Source organism: Myotis myotis, unplaced genomic scaffold, assembly GCF_014108235.1.
Source record: "Myotis myotis isolate mMyoMyo1 unplaced genomic scaffold, mMyoMyo1.p scaffold_m19_p_17, whole genome shotgun sequence".
Taxonomy (NCBI): Eukaryota; Metazoa; Chordata; class Mammalia; order Chiroptera; family Vespertilionidae; genus Myotis; species Myotis myotis.
Genome location: NW_023416321.1, coordinates 24,034,922 through 24,052,250, shown reverse-complemented (window position 1 = coordinate 24,052,250; position 17,329 = coordinate 24,034,922). Strand labels below are relative to the sequence as shown.

The following is a 17,329-nucleotide window of genomic DNA, read 5'->3' as shown; positions in this document are numbered from 1 at the left end:
TTCTCTCTCTCTCCTTCCCTTCCACTCTCTGTAAAAATCAATGGAAAAATATCCTCAGGTGAGGATTAACAAAAAAGAAAGAGAGGGCAGGGGGAGGGGGAGAGAAGAAAAATAATAGGAGTAGTGCAAGATGTTTCATGTTTTTATACATTCATCAGAAGGAGAAGTTTGCCGTTATCTAACTGTAAGTTAGCATTGATTAGGTACCCATGAGATAAAAAAAAATCATGCTTACTTTAAAAAAAATGTTTTTATTGATTTTCAGAGAGGAAGGAAGAGGGAGAGAGAGAAACATCAATTGGTTTCCTCCAACGCACCCTGACCAGGGATTGAACCTACGACCTGGACATATACCCTCATCAGAACCAAATCCCTTTTGGTGCATGGGGTGATGCTCAACCAACTGAGGCACACCAGCCAGGGCAATCATACTTAATTTTTAAGAGTTAACCATTTTATGACTTCAGCTTTTTACTAATCCTTTCCAAGAAATTAGAGAATAATGTAGAGCACTGACATTAGATAGATAGATTTAGGGAAAATCTTTTCTATAAAAATTTCCCAAATCCCATTTTATCATTTTAGTGAGTGCTTTCTTATGCGAGGTATTTGACTGGCACTTTATGTATAACATTTTATATATTCCTTCAATAACTCTGAAGAATCTATATTTTTAACAGTGAGAAGACCAAGGCCCAGAAGATTGACTAGTAAATTCATTGAATATTTATTAACTCTCCTTTATTATGCTAAGCACTGTGTGTATAAAATTTCATTTTATTTTCCAGATAACTGTGTAATAGATAGTAGTATCCACATTTTTTAGCAGACGATCCTAGAGTCCATTCTTCTCCTATAACTACTGTTTCTAAAATGTAATTCTAGTACTGTGTTAATTGCCAGCAAATCTGAAGCTCTTATCCACCTTTTCAGGTAAAATTCTTTTTCTTCAAACTGTTTTTTCCAGACGCTGTGGATATATAATAAGTAACGTTCATACTTTATTATAACTAGAAGAAGTTGACCTTACTTAATAGAATTAAAATAGTCTTGTTCTATTTAAAAAATTTTTTTTTTTATTGATTTCAGAGAGGAAGGGAGAGGGAGAGAGAGAGATAGAAACATCAATGATGAGAGAGAATCATTGATTAGCTGCCTCCTGCACACCCCCTACTGGGGATCGAGCCCAAAACTCGGGCATGTGCCTCTGACCTGAATTGAATCTGGGACCCTTCAGTCTGCAGGCCAACACTATCCACTAAACCAAACCAGCTAGGGCAATAGTTTCGTTCTTCATGGTTTGACACCAGCTATCTTTAAGTCATTAAGTTGCATGACATCTTGTATGTGCTTTAAATTTTAGTTTACCTTGAGAGGATAGAATTCACACTGGAGGAAAACAGTTATGAAAATGAACACTTCGAGTTTGAGCAGAAAACTAAAAAACCTTGACTAGCCAAATATATATTGAGAATTGAATTTAAGTATCCCATCTTATGACTCAGTCCCCACCCTTCACCAGGAACACCTGATTTTTATCTTTTGACTAATAATGGAATTATATTCTAATAAAAATACTGAAACATTTTAGTAATGGAATATCATTCTAAAAAGATTACTTTGGTCTCTATCCTGCATATTGTGCATGTTTTCCTTCAATTTATATATTCATGATAATATGAAACTGAGATTGTTCAAAATTATACCACTCTTTGCCAAGAAGATCTGGTGGTAGAGTGGAGTAATATAGCAACACCCCACATAGTGTTTCATACGTGCTTTAGAGCACAAATTGGGCTTCTGTCTTGTTTCTTCCTGACCCAGACTATGTAGTTTAGCCATATGTTAAGCTTCATCTCAGCTGGGGCCATGAGCCAAATGATTCTTTGGTTTAGTTTGTTGTTTAAAAGATCTGTTGAGATGCAGACATAAAATATAAAATTTTATATTTTACTTAGAAATTGGAGGAAGGTTTTTAACCTGAATACTAAGGCCCATTTGACTTTAGGATTCTTTTTTTATTACTTATTTTTATTTATTGATTAAAACATATTTTTATTGATTTCAGAGAGGAAGGGAGAGGGAGAAAGATAGAAACATCAATGATGAGAATCATTGATTGGCTGCCTCCTGCATGCCCGCTAGGGATTGAACCTGAAACTGAGGCATGTGCTCTGACCGAGAATTGAATTGTGACCTCCTGGTTCATAGGCCAACGCTCAACCTCTGAGCCACACCAGCCAGGCAACTTTAGGATTTTAAAAATATATTTTACTGATTTTTTTACAGAGAGGAAGGGAGAGAGATAGAGAGTTAGAAACATAGATGAAAGAGAAACATCAATCAGCTGCCTCCTGCACATCTCCTACTGGGGATGTGCCCGCAACCCAGGTACATGCCCTTGACCGGAATCGAACCTGGGACCTTTCAGTCCGCAGGCCAACGCTCTATCCACTGAGCCAAACCGGTTTTGGCAGGATTTTTAATAAACACATACATGCTTCTTAAAAGCTTATTTACTTGTTAGTGTGACTGGTGTGGCTCAGTGGTTGAGCATCGACCCATGAACCAAGAATTTACCAGTTCCATTCTTGGTCAGGGCATATGCCCAGGTTTCGGGCTTGATCTCTAGTGGGGGGCATGCAGGAGGCAGCCGCTCAATGATGTTTCTCTCTCATTGATGTTTCTACTTCTCTATACTTCTCCCTTCCTCTCTAAAAACATATGTATTTTAAAAAGCTTATTTCCTTCTTAATGATTTTCTCAGAAAAATCAGATGAACTAGGTACTTTTTTGGATATGGTATTAGATACTCATTTTTCAGAAGGTTAGCTAATTTTTGTTATATTGAGTCAAAAAGAGAATTTTTTTTTAAAAAACTATTTTATTGATTTTTTTACAGAGAGGAAGGGAGAGGGATAGAGAGTTAGAAACATCGATGAGAGAGAAACATCGATCAGCTGCCTCCTGCACACTCCCCACTGGGGATGTGCCCGCAACCAAGGTACATGCCCTTGACCGGAATCGAACCCGGGACCCTTGAGTCCGCAGGCCGATGCTCTATCCGCTGAGCCAAACCGGTTAGGGCCAAAAAGAGAATTTTTTAATAAGGTGGGTTGAAATATACCATGCTTCTATTTTTCTGTTATATTTTGCATTAATATGGAATAGCGACTCTAAAAGCATTGTACAAATTTATAATTTCACTTCCTTCTCAGAGCTATTCTTATATTACGTATTACTTAGCAGTTATTTTATTTATGCATACAGTTTCAATTATAGAATAAATGACATTTTGGATTCTGCTGTTTTCATCCTGGAAGTACAAACTTAAAACATTAAGCTAATGGACCATGGTCTCTGATTGCCTCTCTTTTGAATTGTGCCTTATTAGAGGGGCAATTTCAAAATTAAGAGAGTAACAGATTTTTTGAAAACAAGTAAACGTTGTTATATGTAAATAAATGATCCTTTTAACTCTGAGAGTCTATGATTTTTCTCTAAGTTAGTGCAGTTATATCAGTTTTTAAAATGTGTGTAAAGTATACATAACTGAAAACTTAACATTTTTTTTTTTTTTTCTTTTTTTAAAAAATATGGAACGCTTCACGAATTTGCGTGTCATTCTTGCGCAGGGGCCATGCTAATCTTCTCTGTATCATTCCAATTTTAGTATATGTGCTGCCGAAGCGAGCACTGAAAACTTAACATTTTAACCAGTTAAGTGTACAGTTCAGTGGCGTGAAGTATATTCACATTATTGTATAATCATCACCAGCATCCATCTCCAGAACTTTTTCATCTTCCTATACTGAAACTTTGTACCCATTAAACACTAATTCTCCATTCTCCCTTCCCACCAGGCTCTGGCAACCACTATTCTACTCCTCTCTCTATGAATTTGCCTACTCCAGGCACCTCAAATAAGTGGAATCATACAAAATTTGTCCTATTGTGACCAGCTTTATTTCATTTAGCACAATGTCTTCAAAGTTAACTCTAGTATGTGTCAATATGTTTCTAAGACTGATTAATATTCCATTATATGTATATACCACCTTTTTTAAATCCACTCATCTATGAAACATTTGGATTACTTCTACCTTTTGGCTATTATGAATAAGTTATATCAGTTTTAAATTAATTTTAAAAGTTTTTGCTTATATTTGTTGCTGTTATAGTATTTGAACATCCCAAAGAGCTTAGAATTTTATTTTTCAACTATTTTCAGCTTTCAATTTTATGTTACTTACTTTGTACAGTACATAATAAAATCCTACCTAAATAGATCTTGTTCTTTCATGACAGTGATTTTTCTGGATATAATCCTTTTGAAAGAATGTGTCTTCCTAGCTTATTTATCTATATATATAAAAGCTTAAGCGACCATTCGACTGTCTGGCCAGTAGCTATGACACACAATGACCACCAGGGGCAGACGCTCTGACCGGTAGCTATGACACACACTGACCTCCAGGGGTCAGACGCTCAACACAGAAGCTGCCGAGCTGCGATGACTTGGCAGCTGCGGTTCTCGGGTGATGCACTCGAAACCAGAGAGGAGGGAGCCTGATTCCAGGGTGCGTCACCCGAGAACTGCCCTCTTGCAATCTGGGAACCCTTATGGGAATGTCGGAGAGCCAGTTTCAATCTGATCCCTGCAGGCCAGGCCAAGGGACCCCACTGGATTCATGCACTGGGCCTCTAGTATTAGTATAATATGAGTGTGTGTTTCTTATGTATATCCCAAGAAATTGTCTTAATACTTCTGTAATACACATAAAAAAAATTATTGCAGAAAGTTTGAAAAACTTAAACAAACCTTTATTTAATAACTTTTAATTGTAGTCTTCTAGTTTTTTATATATGTGTGTATACATACTCATAAATGCAGGATCATACAGCATAACTTTTACTTAATGTAATATTAAAATTTTCCTTTTCATTAAATGTTTCTTCCACTATGTTTTCTTAAGCATCAATAGTATCTTGTCATGTATAAAGTAGTTTATTTCAGTGATTTTCAGCCTTTTTTATTTATTTTATTTTTTATTTTTTAAAATATATTTCATTGATTTTTTTACAGAGAGGAATAGAGAGCTAGAAACATCGATCAGCTGCCTCCTGCACACTCCCCACTGGGGATGTGCCTGCAACCAAGGGACATGCCCTTGACTGGAATCGAACCTGGGACCCTTGAGTCCGCAGGCTAACGCTCTATCCACTGAGCCAAACCGGTTAGGGCGATTTTCAGCCTTTTTCAGGTCATGGCACACACAAACGAAGTACTAAAATTCTGCGGCACACCAAAAAATACATTTTTTGCCAGTCTGACTAAAAAAATAGGTATAATTTTGATTTATTCACACTGGAAGGCTATTGTGTTAGTTGTTGTGATTTCTTATTTGACAATAAAGGAAAGAGGTCAGCGCAACAAAGCTGGTCAAGTATTACATATTTAAAATTTTTTTGCAGCACACTTTGAAAATTGCTGGTTTGTGTGGTTTTTTTTTCATTTTTAGTTATTGATTTATTACCTTTTTATCAGAGAGAGGGAGGGAGACAGAGGAACATTGATTTGTTGTTCCACTTATTTATGCATTCATTTTGGTTGCTGCTTGTATGTGCCCTGATGGGGGGATAGAACCTACAACCTTAGCATATTGGGATGATACTCTAACCCAGGGGTCCTCAAACTACGACCCGCAGGCCACATGCAAATACAAATATTGTATTTGTTCCCGTTTTGTTTTTTTACTTCAAAATAAGATATGTGCAGTGTGCATAGGAATTTGTTCATAGTTTTTTTTTAAACTATAGTCCGGCCCTCCAACTGTCTGAGCGACAGTGAACTGGCCCCCTGTTTAAAAAGTTTGAGGACCCCTGCTGACCACTTGAGCTATCCTATTAGGGTGAAAGTTGCTGGTTTATTTGAATCAGTCACTGGACTTTTAGATTGCTTTAAAATTTTATTTATATGAACAATATAAGTAATTGTTAATATCTGTAATAATTATTACTAGTACATGCATACATATAGTTATTGTTTGAAGGGAGTACTTCTGATATTTCTTTCCTTTCTGTATCCTTAGAGAACAAAATAATAAAATTATATTTTAAAAAATTATAAATTTAAATGATCAAATCAGTCACCTGAACTAATTAAGATTATGTGTTTGTGTATTTTTTTTTCCCCTCTAAGCAGGTTGGCAACATTGTACAAATCACCAAGCCAGAAGGAATCTACAGTACCGTTTCAAATCACAGTCAGTATTATTATACTTTAAAATATGTTTTTATTGATTTCAGAGAGGAAGGGAGAGGGAGAAAGAGATAGAAACATCAGTGATGAAAGAGAATCACCAATCCACTGCCTCCTGCATGTCCCCCCACTGGGGACTGAGCCTGCAACTTGGGCATGTGCCTGACTGGGATTTGAACCATGACCTCCTCCTGGTTCATAGGTCAGTGCTCAAGCACTGAGCCACACCTGTGGGCAGGATATTAAATATTTTTAAAGTGAAAGTTGTTAAAAATTTTCATGAAAGAAAAAGTACCAACCTTTCTAATTTGGGTTTATAGATATTATAGATCTGTCATAGTCACCAAATATGTCCTACTTTAAAATGCTAATTTTCTTGCAATTGTACATCATAAAACACAGTTTTTATTGAACTATGCATATTTATCAATAGTTTTGAGCCAAAAATATTCTTGGCATCTCATATTTTAAGGACAAAAACAGAAATAGAGATTCTGAAACTGAGTTATCCACTTAGCCTTTGCATTGCCTGGGTGCATTTAAAGTACTCTAATTGGAAAACTCTATTTTAGAGTATTGTGAAAATAAGTTTGTAAAACACCTAAGTAATTTTTACATGCTGCTTTCTTTCACCTCTTCAATAGTGTCACCACAAAGTTTTTTAGGGTTGTCTTTTAGAGAACATTTCTCTAATGCAATGTTATTTCTGTGTGTATGTGTATGTATAAATAAATAAATATAAAATACTTTAGATATAAAATACTCTAGTACAACCCTGGCTTGGACATCTATCCGTGAGGTTTATCCTCTTCATTCACAGTGGTTGATAACTTCAATCCCAAGAATAAAGTAACACTCTTATCAATTACTTAAAATATTTAAAAGACCAATCATTATTTTAGATGTTCTTAAAGCATACTTATATTTTTTTCATCTTACAGACTCAGGGATTTAGAGATGCTGTTGTTGCTACTGCATGCTCATTGCAAACAGAAGGTTCATTGAATTCCCGGAAACGATCACGAGAATCAGGGGAAGAACAGGAATCCAAATACTAGTCTCAAAGTATGTGTGTATATGGGTGTATATATGTATCAGACATATTTCTTTAACATATAAACACACACTGTGGCATAAATGAATCAGGAATATATCAAACGAAATATAAATATTCTTAAATGAATATGATTCTCTGAAAGTTTTTCTGAAGCAGCGTGTCTTGTTTTCATTTTTAGTAACCATCAGTAGGAATGATATAGGTATTATATTTTGCAGATGTGGAAAGCTGATCTCATGTAGCCAGTCAGGCTGTATTTTTTTTGTTCTTTTCTAATTGTCTAGAAAATCCTAGGGAAATAAAATTTTTGTAAATATTCCTTTTGTGCTCTCCTCTTTAAGTATAGCTTTGATAATTCTTAAAATGAACCTTTTTTTATTATTATAAACCCAGCATGCTGAGTCAACATATCATTATATTGTTTTATGGGTAGGGTACACATTTTAGATGACCAATCTGATTTTAGTTGCCTCAATCCTAAAATCTAAGCCATTTGTTTATTTTTAATTTATTTTATAATGTTAAAGGAAAGACTTTGGAACTGTTATTCCATTTAGAAATTGTCTGGAACATACATCTTTCAGAATAGTCAAGTCAGTAAGCTCACAGTTAATTATTTCTATATTCTTGAATTCTAGGTGTATTTACATTTTCCTTTGAATAATTTTAACTACTTTAAACTTATTAATAGTTAATAATTTTAACTACTTTAAACTTATTAATAGTTAATAATTTTAACTACTTTAAAATTATTCAAAGTTAAAAATTTGGAACGAATGGTTTAAAAATCATCTAAAAATGTTTTAGCATCTGATTCTTTTTATTCTCAGTTCACTCACAAAATTTACTTTGATTCCACATGGAATAAAATTATTTAAATAATTTATTATTATATACTGTGACAACTGTATTTTCCAGATTTTAGTGACAGTTGGTATTTCCTGTCCCAGACTGAACACTAAATTTATAAAATATTAAATATATGATTACTATGTAATTGACTATATACTTAGAATAACCATAGTTTGCCAGGACTTTTTGAGAGTGAAACTGGGTGCTGTTGACAATTATTTGAGGGCAGTGGACATAAACTAGGATTCTCCCAGGGAAATCATGCATATGGTTATTCCAATTATATAACACTAATTTGAAATGATGAATGTAGGACAACTGATTGTAACTCTTATTTGTTAGGTTTAAAGCGTATATTTTTATTATAATTAGTGCAGTCATTATAAAAAATTACCCATCATTTTATATTCATTTTGCTCTAATCATCAAATCTAGGGTTGGGGATGTTGTGAGTAGTGAATAGCAGTGTTACCAGGCATCATATACAATAGTATTTCACTTTATAAAGCATTACAAAGAACTTTAGTGCCTGGCCAGTGTGGCTCAGTGGCTGAGCATCTACCTATGAACCAAGAGGTCATGGTTCGATTCCTGGTCAAGGCACATGCCCGGGTTGCAGGCTTGATTTCCAGTAGGGGGCATGCAGGAGGCAGCAGATCAATGATTCTCTCTCATCGTTGATATTTCTATCTCCCTCTCCATTCCTCTCTGAAATCAATAAAAATATATTTAAAAAAAAAAAAGAACTTTAAAGACCTATAAGACTCTGAATATAGACAAAGCCCAGTGTATTTGTTTGCAACTCTTCTGGTTGCTATGCTAAAAATATATTTATTTTTCCAGTTAAAAATATAATATACACTTAAATTTTAGTCTGCTTGGGTTGCAATAATAAAATAGCATAGAATTAAAACAACAGAATTTTCTCACAATATTAGAAGCTACAAGTTCAAAATGAGTGTGCCAACACGGTCTGGTTCTGGTGAGAGCTCCCTTCCCTCCTTGCTTTTTCATTGTGTTCTTATAAGGCCTTTCCTTGGTGAATGGTTCATGGAGAGAGATTTTTCTTCATCTTTTTTTTTTTTTTTAATATGTTTTTTATTGATTTTCTACAGAGAGGAAGGGAGAGGGATAGAAAGTTAGAAACATCGATGAGAGAGAAACACCGATCAGCTGCCTCCTGCACACTCCCCACTGGGGATGTGCCCGCAACCAAGGTACATGCCCTTGACCGGAATCGAACCCGGGACCCTTGAGTTCGCAGGCCGACACTCTATCCACTGAGCCAAACCGGTTCTGGCTTCTTCATCTTTTTTATTGTTTAAGAACTTTTAAAAAATTTATCTTAGAGCAAGAGAGGAGAAAGAGAAAACATCAATTTGTTCTACTTGTTTTTTTTTTGTTTTTTTTTGTTTTTTAAATATATTTTTTATTGATTTTTTACAGAGAGGAAAGGAGAGAGATAGAGAGTTAGAAACATCGATGAGAGAGAAACATCGATCAGCCACCTCCTGCACATTTCCCACTGGGGATGTGCCCGCAACCAAGGTACATGCCCTTGACCGGAATCGAACCCGGGACCCTTGAGTCCGCAGGCCGATGCTCTATCCACTGAGCCAAACCGGTTCTGGCTTCTTCATCTTTTTTATTGTTTAAGAACTTTTAAAAAATTTATCTTAGAGCAAGAGAGGAGAAAGAGAAAACATCAATTTGTTCTACTTGTTTTTTTTTTTCTTTTTTTTTTTTTATTTTAATTAAATCTTTATTGTTCAGATTATTACATTTGTTCCTCTTTTTTTTCCCCCCCATAACTCCCCTCCTCCCAGTTCCCGCCCCACCCTCCGCCCTCATTCCCCACCCACTGTCCTCATCCATAGGTGCACGATTTTTGTCCAGTCTCTTCCCGCATCTCCCACACCCCTTTCCCCCACAGGAATAGTCAGTCCATTCCCTTTCTATGTCCCTGATTCTATTATAATCAACAGTTCATTCTGCTCATCAGATTATTTATTCACTTGATTCTTAGATTCACTTGTTGATAGATGCATATTTGTTGTTCATAATTTGTATCTTTACCTTTTTCTTCCTCTTCCTCTTCTTAAAGGATACCTTTCAGCATTTCATATAATCCTGGTTTGGTGGTGATGAACTCCTTTAGCTTTTCCTTATCTGTGAAGCTCTTTATCTGACCTTCAATTCTGAATGATAGCTTTGCTGGATAAAGTAATCTTGGTTGTAGGTTCTTGGTATTCATCACTTTGAATATTTCTTGCCACTCCCTTCTGGCCTGCAAAGTTTCTGTTGAGAAATCAGCTGACAGTCGTATGGGTATTCCCTTGTAGGTAACTGAGTTTCTTTCTCTTGCTGTTTTTAAGATTCTCTCTTTATCTTTTGCTCTTGGCATTTTAATTATGATGTGTCTTGGTGTGGTCTTCTTTGGATTCCTTTTGTTTGGGGTTCTCCGCGCTTCTTGGACCTGTAAGTCCATTTCTTTCACCAGGTGGGGGAAGTTTTCTGTCATTATTTCTTCAAATAGGTTTTCAATATCTTGGTCTCTCTCATCTTCTGGCACCCCTATAATTCTGATGTTGGTACGCTTGAAGCTGTCCCAGAGGCTCCTTACACTATCCTCGCATTTTTGGATTCTTTTTTCATTCCGCCCCTCCGGTTGGGTGTTTTTTGCTTCCTCGCATTTCAAATCATTGACTTGATTCTTGCGCTCCTCTGGTCTGCTGTCGGGAGTCTGTATAATATTCGTTATTTCAGTCCGTGTATGCTTAATTTCTAGTTGGTTCCCCAATATAACATCGAGGGTCTCATTAGTTTTCTTGTAGATCTCATTAAGTTTATCGGCGGCTTCTAAACAGTTCTTGAGAGACCTTAAAAGTGTGGTTCTGAACTCTATATCTTCCATTGACAGTTTTGTCCTGTTTCTTTGTCTCCGCATTTTGTTATGCTTCCTTGGTGCACCCCCCAGTGGTCTTTGTGCGCAGTCTTGTAGTTAAGCCTTGATTGTGGTAGCTAATACCAGGGAGGGTTTGACCTCCAGGCCAAGTGGCTATGAGAATCAGCTGTGTCTGCAGTGAGAGAACTTCTGTCCTCTAGGGAGGTGCTAATCTGGCGTTTGCCTGAGGCTATCCGGCAAATGCCTCTATGCAGGGCTTGGGCAGGGTGGGTCGCACAGGATCAACAGGGTGGGCCAGAGAGAGCAGTTATGGCGGCTCTCAGTCCTGTCCCCAGGGGCTCTGCCTCTCTGAGTCCCAGCACCCGCTGCAAACCTCGGAGAGAAAGCTGCACTCGCTCTGACCAAAGCCAGACAGTCCCGCTTCTCCCGTTTGAGTCTGGGTCCCTAAAGACTCGCCCGTATCTGGAGCTCAGAGTCTGCGACTCCCTCCCGATTGAAAACGCCAACCGCGCCCTCCACCGCCAGCCCGCTCCGCGCACTCCGCACCTCAGAATTTGACTTCAGCACTGCGCCTCCTCTGAGTGTCCGTATGCGTTTCTCTTTCCTCCTAGTTGTAGGACTTCCACTCAGCCAGCGTTCCTGTGGTTCTGGGTGATGTCCCTTCCGTTTTTTGGTTTCACTTTTGAAGTAGTTGTTCAAAGCAGCAAACTCCGGCGTTAACCTAAGCCGCCATCTTGGTTCTCCAAAAAATCAATCTGTTCTACTTGTTTATCTCCTTTTTTTTTTAATTGGTTAAAGTATTACAAATAGTTAGAAGCATAACCAGTGGACATAAGACATGGGGGGATAGGGGAGGCTAGGGGACTGTCTAGGGCGGGGGGATAAAATGGACACATATGTAATACCCTTTGTAATACTTTAAGCAATAAAAAAAAAAAAAAAAAAATAAAGTATTACAAATAGTAGTATATATGTTTCCTTTTTTTCCCCCAATTGACCTTTCCCCAGCCTCCCCTACCACCTGGCACATGCCCTCACCCTCCTCCCAGTGTCTTGCGTCCATTGGTTATGCTTATATGCATGCATACAAGTCCTTCAGTTGATCTCTTACTTCCCCCCGACCCCCCAACCCTCCCCAGCCTTCCTGCTGTCGTTTGACAGTCTGTTCAATGCTTCTCTGTATGATTCCACTTATATGAAATATATACAATAGGCATTTTCATAGAAACAGAAGTGGATTAGAGATTACTGGGAATTGGAAGGAGAATGGGGTATTATTACTTAACTAGAGGCCCAGTGCACAAAAATTTGTGCACTTGGTGGGGTCCCTCAGCCCCGGCTGTGCTCTCTTGCAGTCTGGGACCCCTCGGGGGATGTCCACTTGCTGGCTTAGGCCTGCTCCCCGGGGGATCAGGCCTAAGCTGGCAGTCAGACATTCCTCTGGCAGCCCGGGAGCCCTCAGGGGATGTCCACTTGCCAGTGGGGAGCAGGCCTAAGCTGCAGTCGGACATCCTTAGCGCTGCTTATTTCATTTAGCCGAATGTTTTCAAGATTCCTCTATTTTATAGCATGTGTAAGAATTTCAATCCTTGTTATGGCTGAAGAGTAACTCATTCTATGTATATACCACATTTTATTTATTCATTCATCTGTTGATGGACATTTGTGTTGTTTCTAATAGAGTTTATTTTTTTATTTTTTATTTTTTTTTATTTTTTAATATATTTTTTATTGATTTTTTACAGAGAGGAAGGGAGAGAGATAGAGAGTTAGAAACATCGATGAGAGAGAAACATCGATCAGCTGCCTCCTGCACATCTCCCACTGGGGATGTGCCCGCAACACAGGTACACGCCCTTGACCGGAATCGAACCTGGGACCTTTCAGTCCGCAAGCCGACGCTCTATCCACTGAGCCAAACCGGTTTCGGCTTATTTTTTATTTTTAAAATATATTTTATTGATTTTTTACAGAGAGGAGGGGAGAGGGATAGAGAGTTAGAAACATCGATCAGCTACCTCTTGCACGCCCCCTACTGGGGATGTGCCCGCAACCAAGGTACATGCCCTTGAACCTGGGACCCCTGAGTCCGCAGGCCTATGCTCTATCCGCTGAGCCAAACCGGTTAGGGCTCTAATAGAGTTTAAATGGTTTATAAATTTATATGAATTACACTTTTGGTTTCTGAACTTTTTTTTTTTTAATATATTTTATTGATTTTTTACAGAGAGAAAGGGAGAGAGATAGAGAGTTAGAAACATCGATGAGAGAGAAACATCGATCAGCTGCCTCCTGCACATCTCCTACTGGGGATATGCCCGCAACCCAGGTACATGCCCTTGACCGGAATCGAACCTGGGACCTTTCAGTCTGCAGGCCGACGCTCTATCCACTGAGCCAAACCGGTTTCGTCCGTTTCTGAACTTCTTACTGACTTTTACTGCTTATCAAGTTTGGGACAGTTGATTGGTCTTTGCAATATTTTCAAGCTGTTGCTACTAGTTTAAATTTTAACCCTAATAGATTTATTTTCATTCTTAGATCACCTATTTTTATTTCTTTCTAGTCACTATATCTTATTTTTCTAGATAATAGTTCTCACTAAAATATTTACAGCTATTTACTAGGGATAAAATCCTATATAATAAAAGCCTAATATGCAAATTGTCCCCTCGGGTGGTTGTTCGACTGGGAGTTTGACTTGGACGCAAGGAGTTCAACCGCTTGCTATGATGTGTGCTGACCACCAGGGGGCAGCGCGGAACACGGCGGGTGTTGGCAATGTGGCACTGGCAGTGGGCACTCAGGTGCCGGATGCCCGCAAGGAGCCCACCTCACCCCTGTGCGGCCTCTTCCTGGTGAGCTGGGCTGCAGTCGCTGGTACTGCAGAGGCTGGTCGGACTTTCCATGGGTTCACGCAGGATCCAGTCTGTGAGGCTGGTCAGGAGAGAGCACGCTGCCCACCAGCTTCTGTGTGGCACGGCTGCACTTACCGCATCTCTGCATGGGTACTTGAGCACCGTGACTCAGGCAGAGGGGGTGCGCATGGGGACCCGGGGGCCCAGGTGCTGCCCAGGGCCCAGAGGTCAGCTGGGACCTGCCCTTCCAAACCAGATGCTCGCGCTTCGATCACCTGTCAAGCCTAGGGACCATACCCATGCACGAATTTCATGCTCCGGGCCTCTAGTAGAGTATAAAGGGGTAGAAAGAACGTAGGACCAGTGTCAGAAGACCTGCATTCTGATTTCAGCTGAGACATTAATAAGCCGTGTCAATTTTGGCATCTTTATTTTTTCATGCCTTTCCCTTATTAATTTTTAAAATCAATACTAGGGTTTCTATTTCAATACATTACATTTCAGTTTTGAGACATGATGTTGAAATGTTCTATTGCTTAAGAAAATTAGTTACAGAAGAGAGACTAGCTGTTCATAATATGTATTTTTAGTTAACATTAGTACCTAAATTTACTATTACTGTTAAGATTTACAGAACAGTTTGTACCCTCAGAACTGATTTTGACCTAAAATATGTTGACAAAATTTCATGTATTTTTTACTGCAATATATTCTTTTATCTGTTTTCAGATTTAATTCACCATTGACATAAGCCTTTATTGTGCTTCAACTATGCATTTGACTCTCATGTGTAATAAGATGTGAGTTTTTTAAACATATTATTCTGATAGTAATTTTATGTGTAGCCTATTTTATGAGAATATAAAAGTTGGATTCTCTCAGAAATGGTTGAGAACTTAAAGAGATTATGTTCTATTTTCAAAATTAAAAAATTCACACAGATAAAAGGTAAAAGCAAAGTAACAAAGTAGAGAGAATTTGTATTGAGGTGTAATGTGAATCAAGGCAAAGAAAAAAACTTAATTGATTTATATAAATCACTTGGTCTAATGATAAGGAGGTATACCAGTTCTTAAAGAGAAAATGTATTTTTGGCCTTTTTAAAAATTTGTTTTTTAATATGTGATATTTGCACAGGATTTTAAGTGTAATGAAAAGTCTTTTTTTTCCTCCTGTTCCTTAGTCACTCAGTTTATTTTTAGAAGGCAACTATCATCAGTTTCTTTCTTCCTTTCTTTCTTTTTAAATATATATATGTATATATATATACGTATATGTATATATATATACATATACGTATATATATATATATTTTAAAAATAAACTTTTTTATTGATTTCAGAGAGGAAGGGAGAGGGGGAGAGAGATAGAAACATCAATGCTGAGAGAGAATCATCTATCAAATGCCTCCTGCACACCCCCTACTGGGGACCGATCCCACAACCCAGACACGTGCCCTTGACTGGAATCAAACCCAGGACCCGTCAGTCCACAGGCCAACTCTATATCCACTGAGCCAAACCGGCTAGGGCAGGGGTGGGCAAACTTTTTGACTTGAGGGCTACAATGGGTTCTTAAACTGGACCGGAGGGCCGCAACAAAAGCATGGATGGAGTGTTTGTGTGAACTAATATAAATTCAAAGTAAACATCATTACATAAAAGGGTACGGTCTTTTTTTTTTTTTTTTAGTTTTATTCATTTCAAATGGGCCGGATCTGGCCCGTGGGCCGTAGTTTGCCCACGGCTGGGCTAGGGCCATTATCAGTTTCTTGTGTAACCTTCCAGAGCTATTCCAGGTATCTATAATAATAAAAGCATAATATGCTAATTAGACCGGACAGCCAAATGACCTTCCGGACGACTACTGGACGAAGCCAGGGCTGCGAGGGCCAAGCGCCTTGCATGAATTTCGTGCCATCAGGCCTCTAGTCTATCTATCTATCTATATATATATATACACACAGATAAAAGTGTAATCTGCAAATTGACCGGGCGGCGGAACAACTGGGCGGCTATGATATGCACTGACCACCAGGAGGCAGTTGCTCAATGCAGGAGCTGCCCCCATCCCACAGGCCCCAATTGGGGCCTGCCAGTCAACCTTTCAGTCCCTCTCCCCGGCTGGCAGGCTCCAATCGCCTAATGGGGAACCAGGAACCGGGGATGCGTGGTGGCGGCGGCGGGTGGCTCCGAAGCCTGATCGCCCTGCGGGTTGCCACACACACACAGGGCGACTGGTGGTGGTGGCTGGCAGCCAGGGCAGATCGGCCCTGATCTCAGGCCAGGCCTAGGGATCCTACCTGTGCAAATAAATATATGTGAAGGATCTAAACTTATTTTGCATAGATATTTTGCTTTGCTGCCTTTGTGCAAATAACTGCAGTTTATTGTACTGATCTTTAGGATTATGGAGGTTCATCAAATCTTAATAGTCCTCAACTTGCAGCAGAATTACTGGAAAAAACGTGGCAATATTGGTGCCAGAAATGTCATTTATAGCTCACTCTTTCATAAGGCAGAAAAACACTTCAAATGCCCAAATCATTTCCTTTCTGGAGAAGATATAGTATTGTGTCAGCATGCTTACCACGTGTGGTAATTGGTAATGTCTGTACCGCATGGCTTACTTTTAACCTTGTCCAACACAGCTCTTCTACCTCCTATGATTACCATATGTTACAGCACTAGGTTAATGGAATCATTTCCATCTTCCCTTCTAGTCACAAATGTCATTGTGGCTCAGTTCCATCAGCACCACACTCAATGAAGAATAGAGTGTTCAGTACTCTGGGCATAGAAGACACCTTTGTGAGGAATTTTCATATTTAGTGGCTTGCTTAATTTTCATTTAAAAAATTAGCTGGATTTTTAAATGAATGCTCCACTGTGGGGAATGTGTGTCTGCTAAATAAAGTAGAAAATGATCATGTCATTCTCAATTCTTGCATGTATTTATTCTAAGTAAATATATAAAGGCAATTAAAAGTTAGGTGATAATGATTATTTTTTATCATCATAAAGCACTTTTTGTTTTTTTAAAGTGAAAACTAGTAGCAAAAGATTGAAGTGGATTTAAAAAAACAGAGTCAATTTATTCTAGAAGAACCTTTTATTATAGAAGGATATACCGTGTTAGCCATTTGTAAAGTATCTCCATCAGAAATTTCCATCCACCTCTGCCCGCTTTCTCAGAGTATGTCTTCTCCATGCCCTTTTCTTCAGAAGCATGTCTGAATATGTTAGAAAATAATCTTGATTCCTCTAAGAAGTAGGCTAGCTAAAAACAAAAGATTATTACCATTAATGAATAAAGCATTTTATTTATTTATTTTTAAATGTTTTTATTGATTCCAGAGAAAGGAAGGGACAGGGAGAAAGAGATAGAAACATCAA

At 38.2% G+C, this 17,329-nt stretch overlaps 1 protein-coding gene and 1 non-coding gene across 7 annotated transcripts in view; one reads left to right on the top strand and one right to left on the bottom strand.

Moving 5' to 3' along the window:
• Positions 1-14,747, top strand: part of RAD51C (RAD51 paralog C) — a 38,111-nt gene extending 23,364 nt beyond the window's left edge. For 2 of the 6 annotated variants that reach the window (XM_036340406.1, XM_036340403.1), the window contains exons 8-10: positions 6,203-6,266; positions 7,204-7,327; positions 14,664-14,747. In XM_036340406.1, the coding sequence (XP_036196299.1) occupies positions 6,203-6,266; positions 7,204-7,320 (181 nt within the window). In that variant the 3' untranslated portion in view covers positions 7,321-7,327; positions 14,664-14,747. Of the gene's footprint in view, positions 1-3,863; positions 4,003-6,202; positions 6,267-7,203; positions 7,328-9,286; positions 9,315-14,663 lie in introns of those variants that run through there. The other 4 variants (XR_004972830.1, XR_004972831.1, XM_036340405.1 and 1 more) reach the window with 4 other exon arrangements.
• Positions 3,591-3,697, bottom strand: LOC118672608. The gene has a single exon (XR_004973150.1). It is a non-coding gene; the product is annotated as a U6 spliceosomal RNA (small nuclear RNA).
• Positions 14,748-17,329: the final 2,582 nt, after the last annotated feature.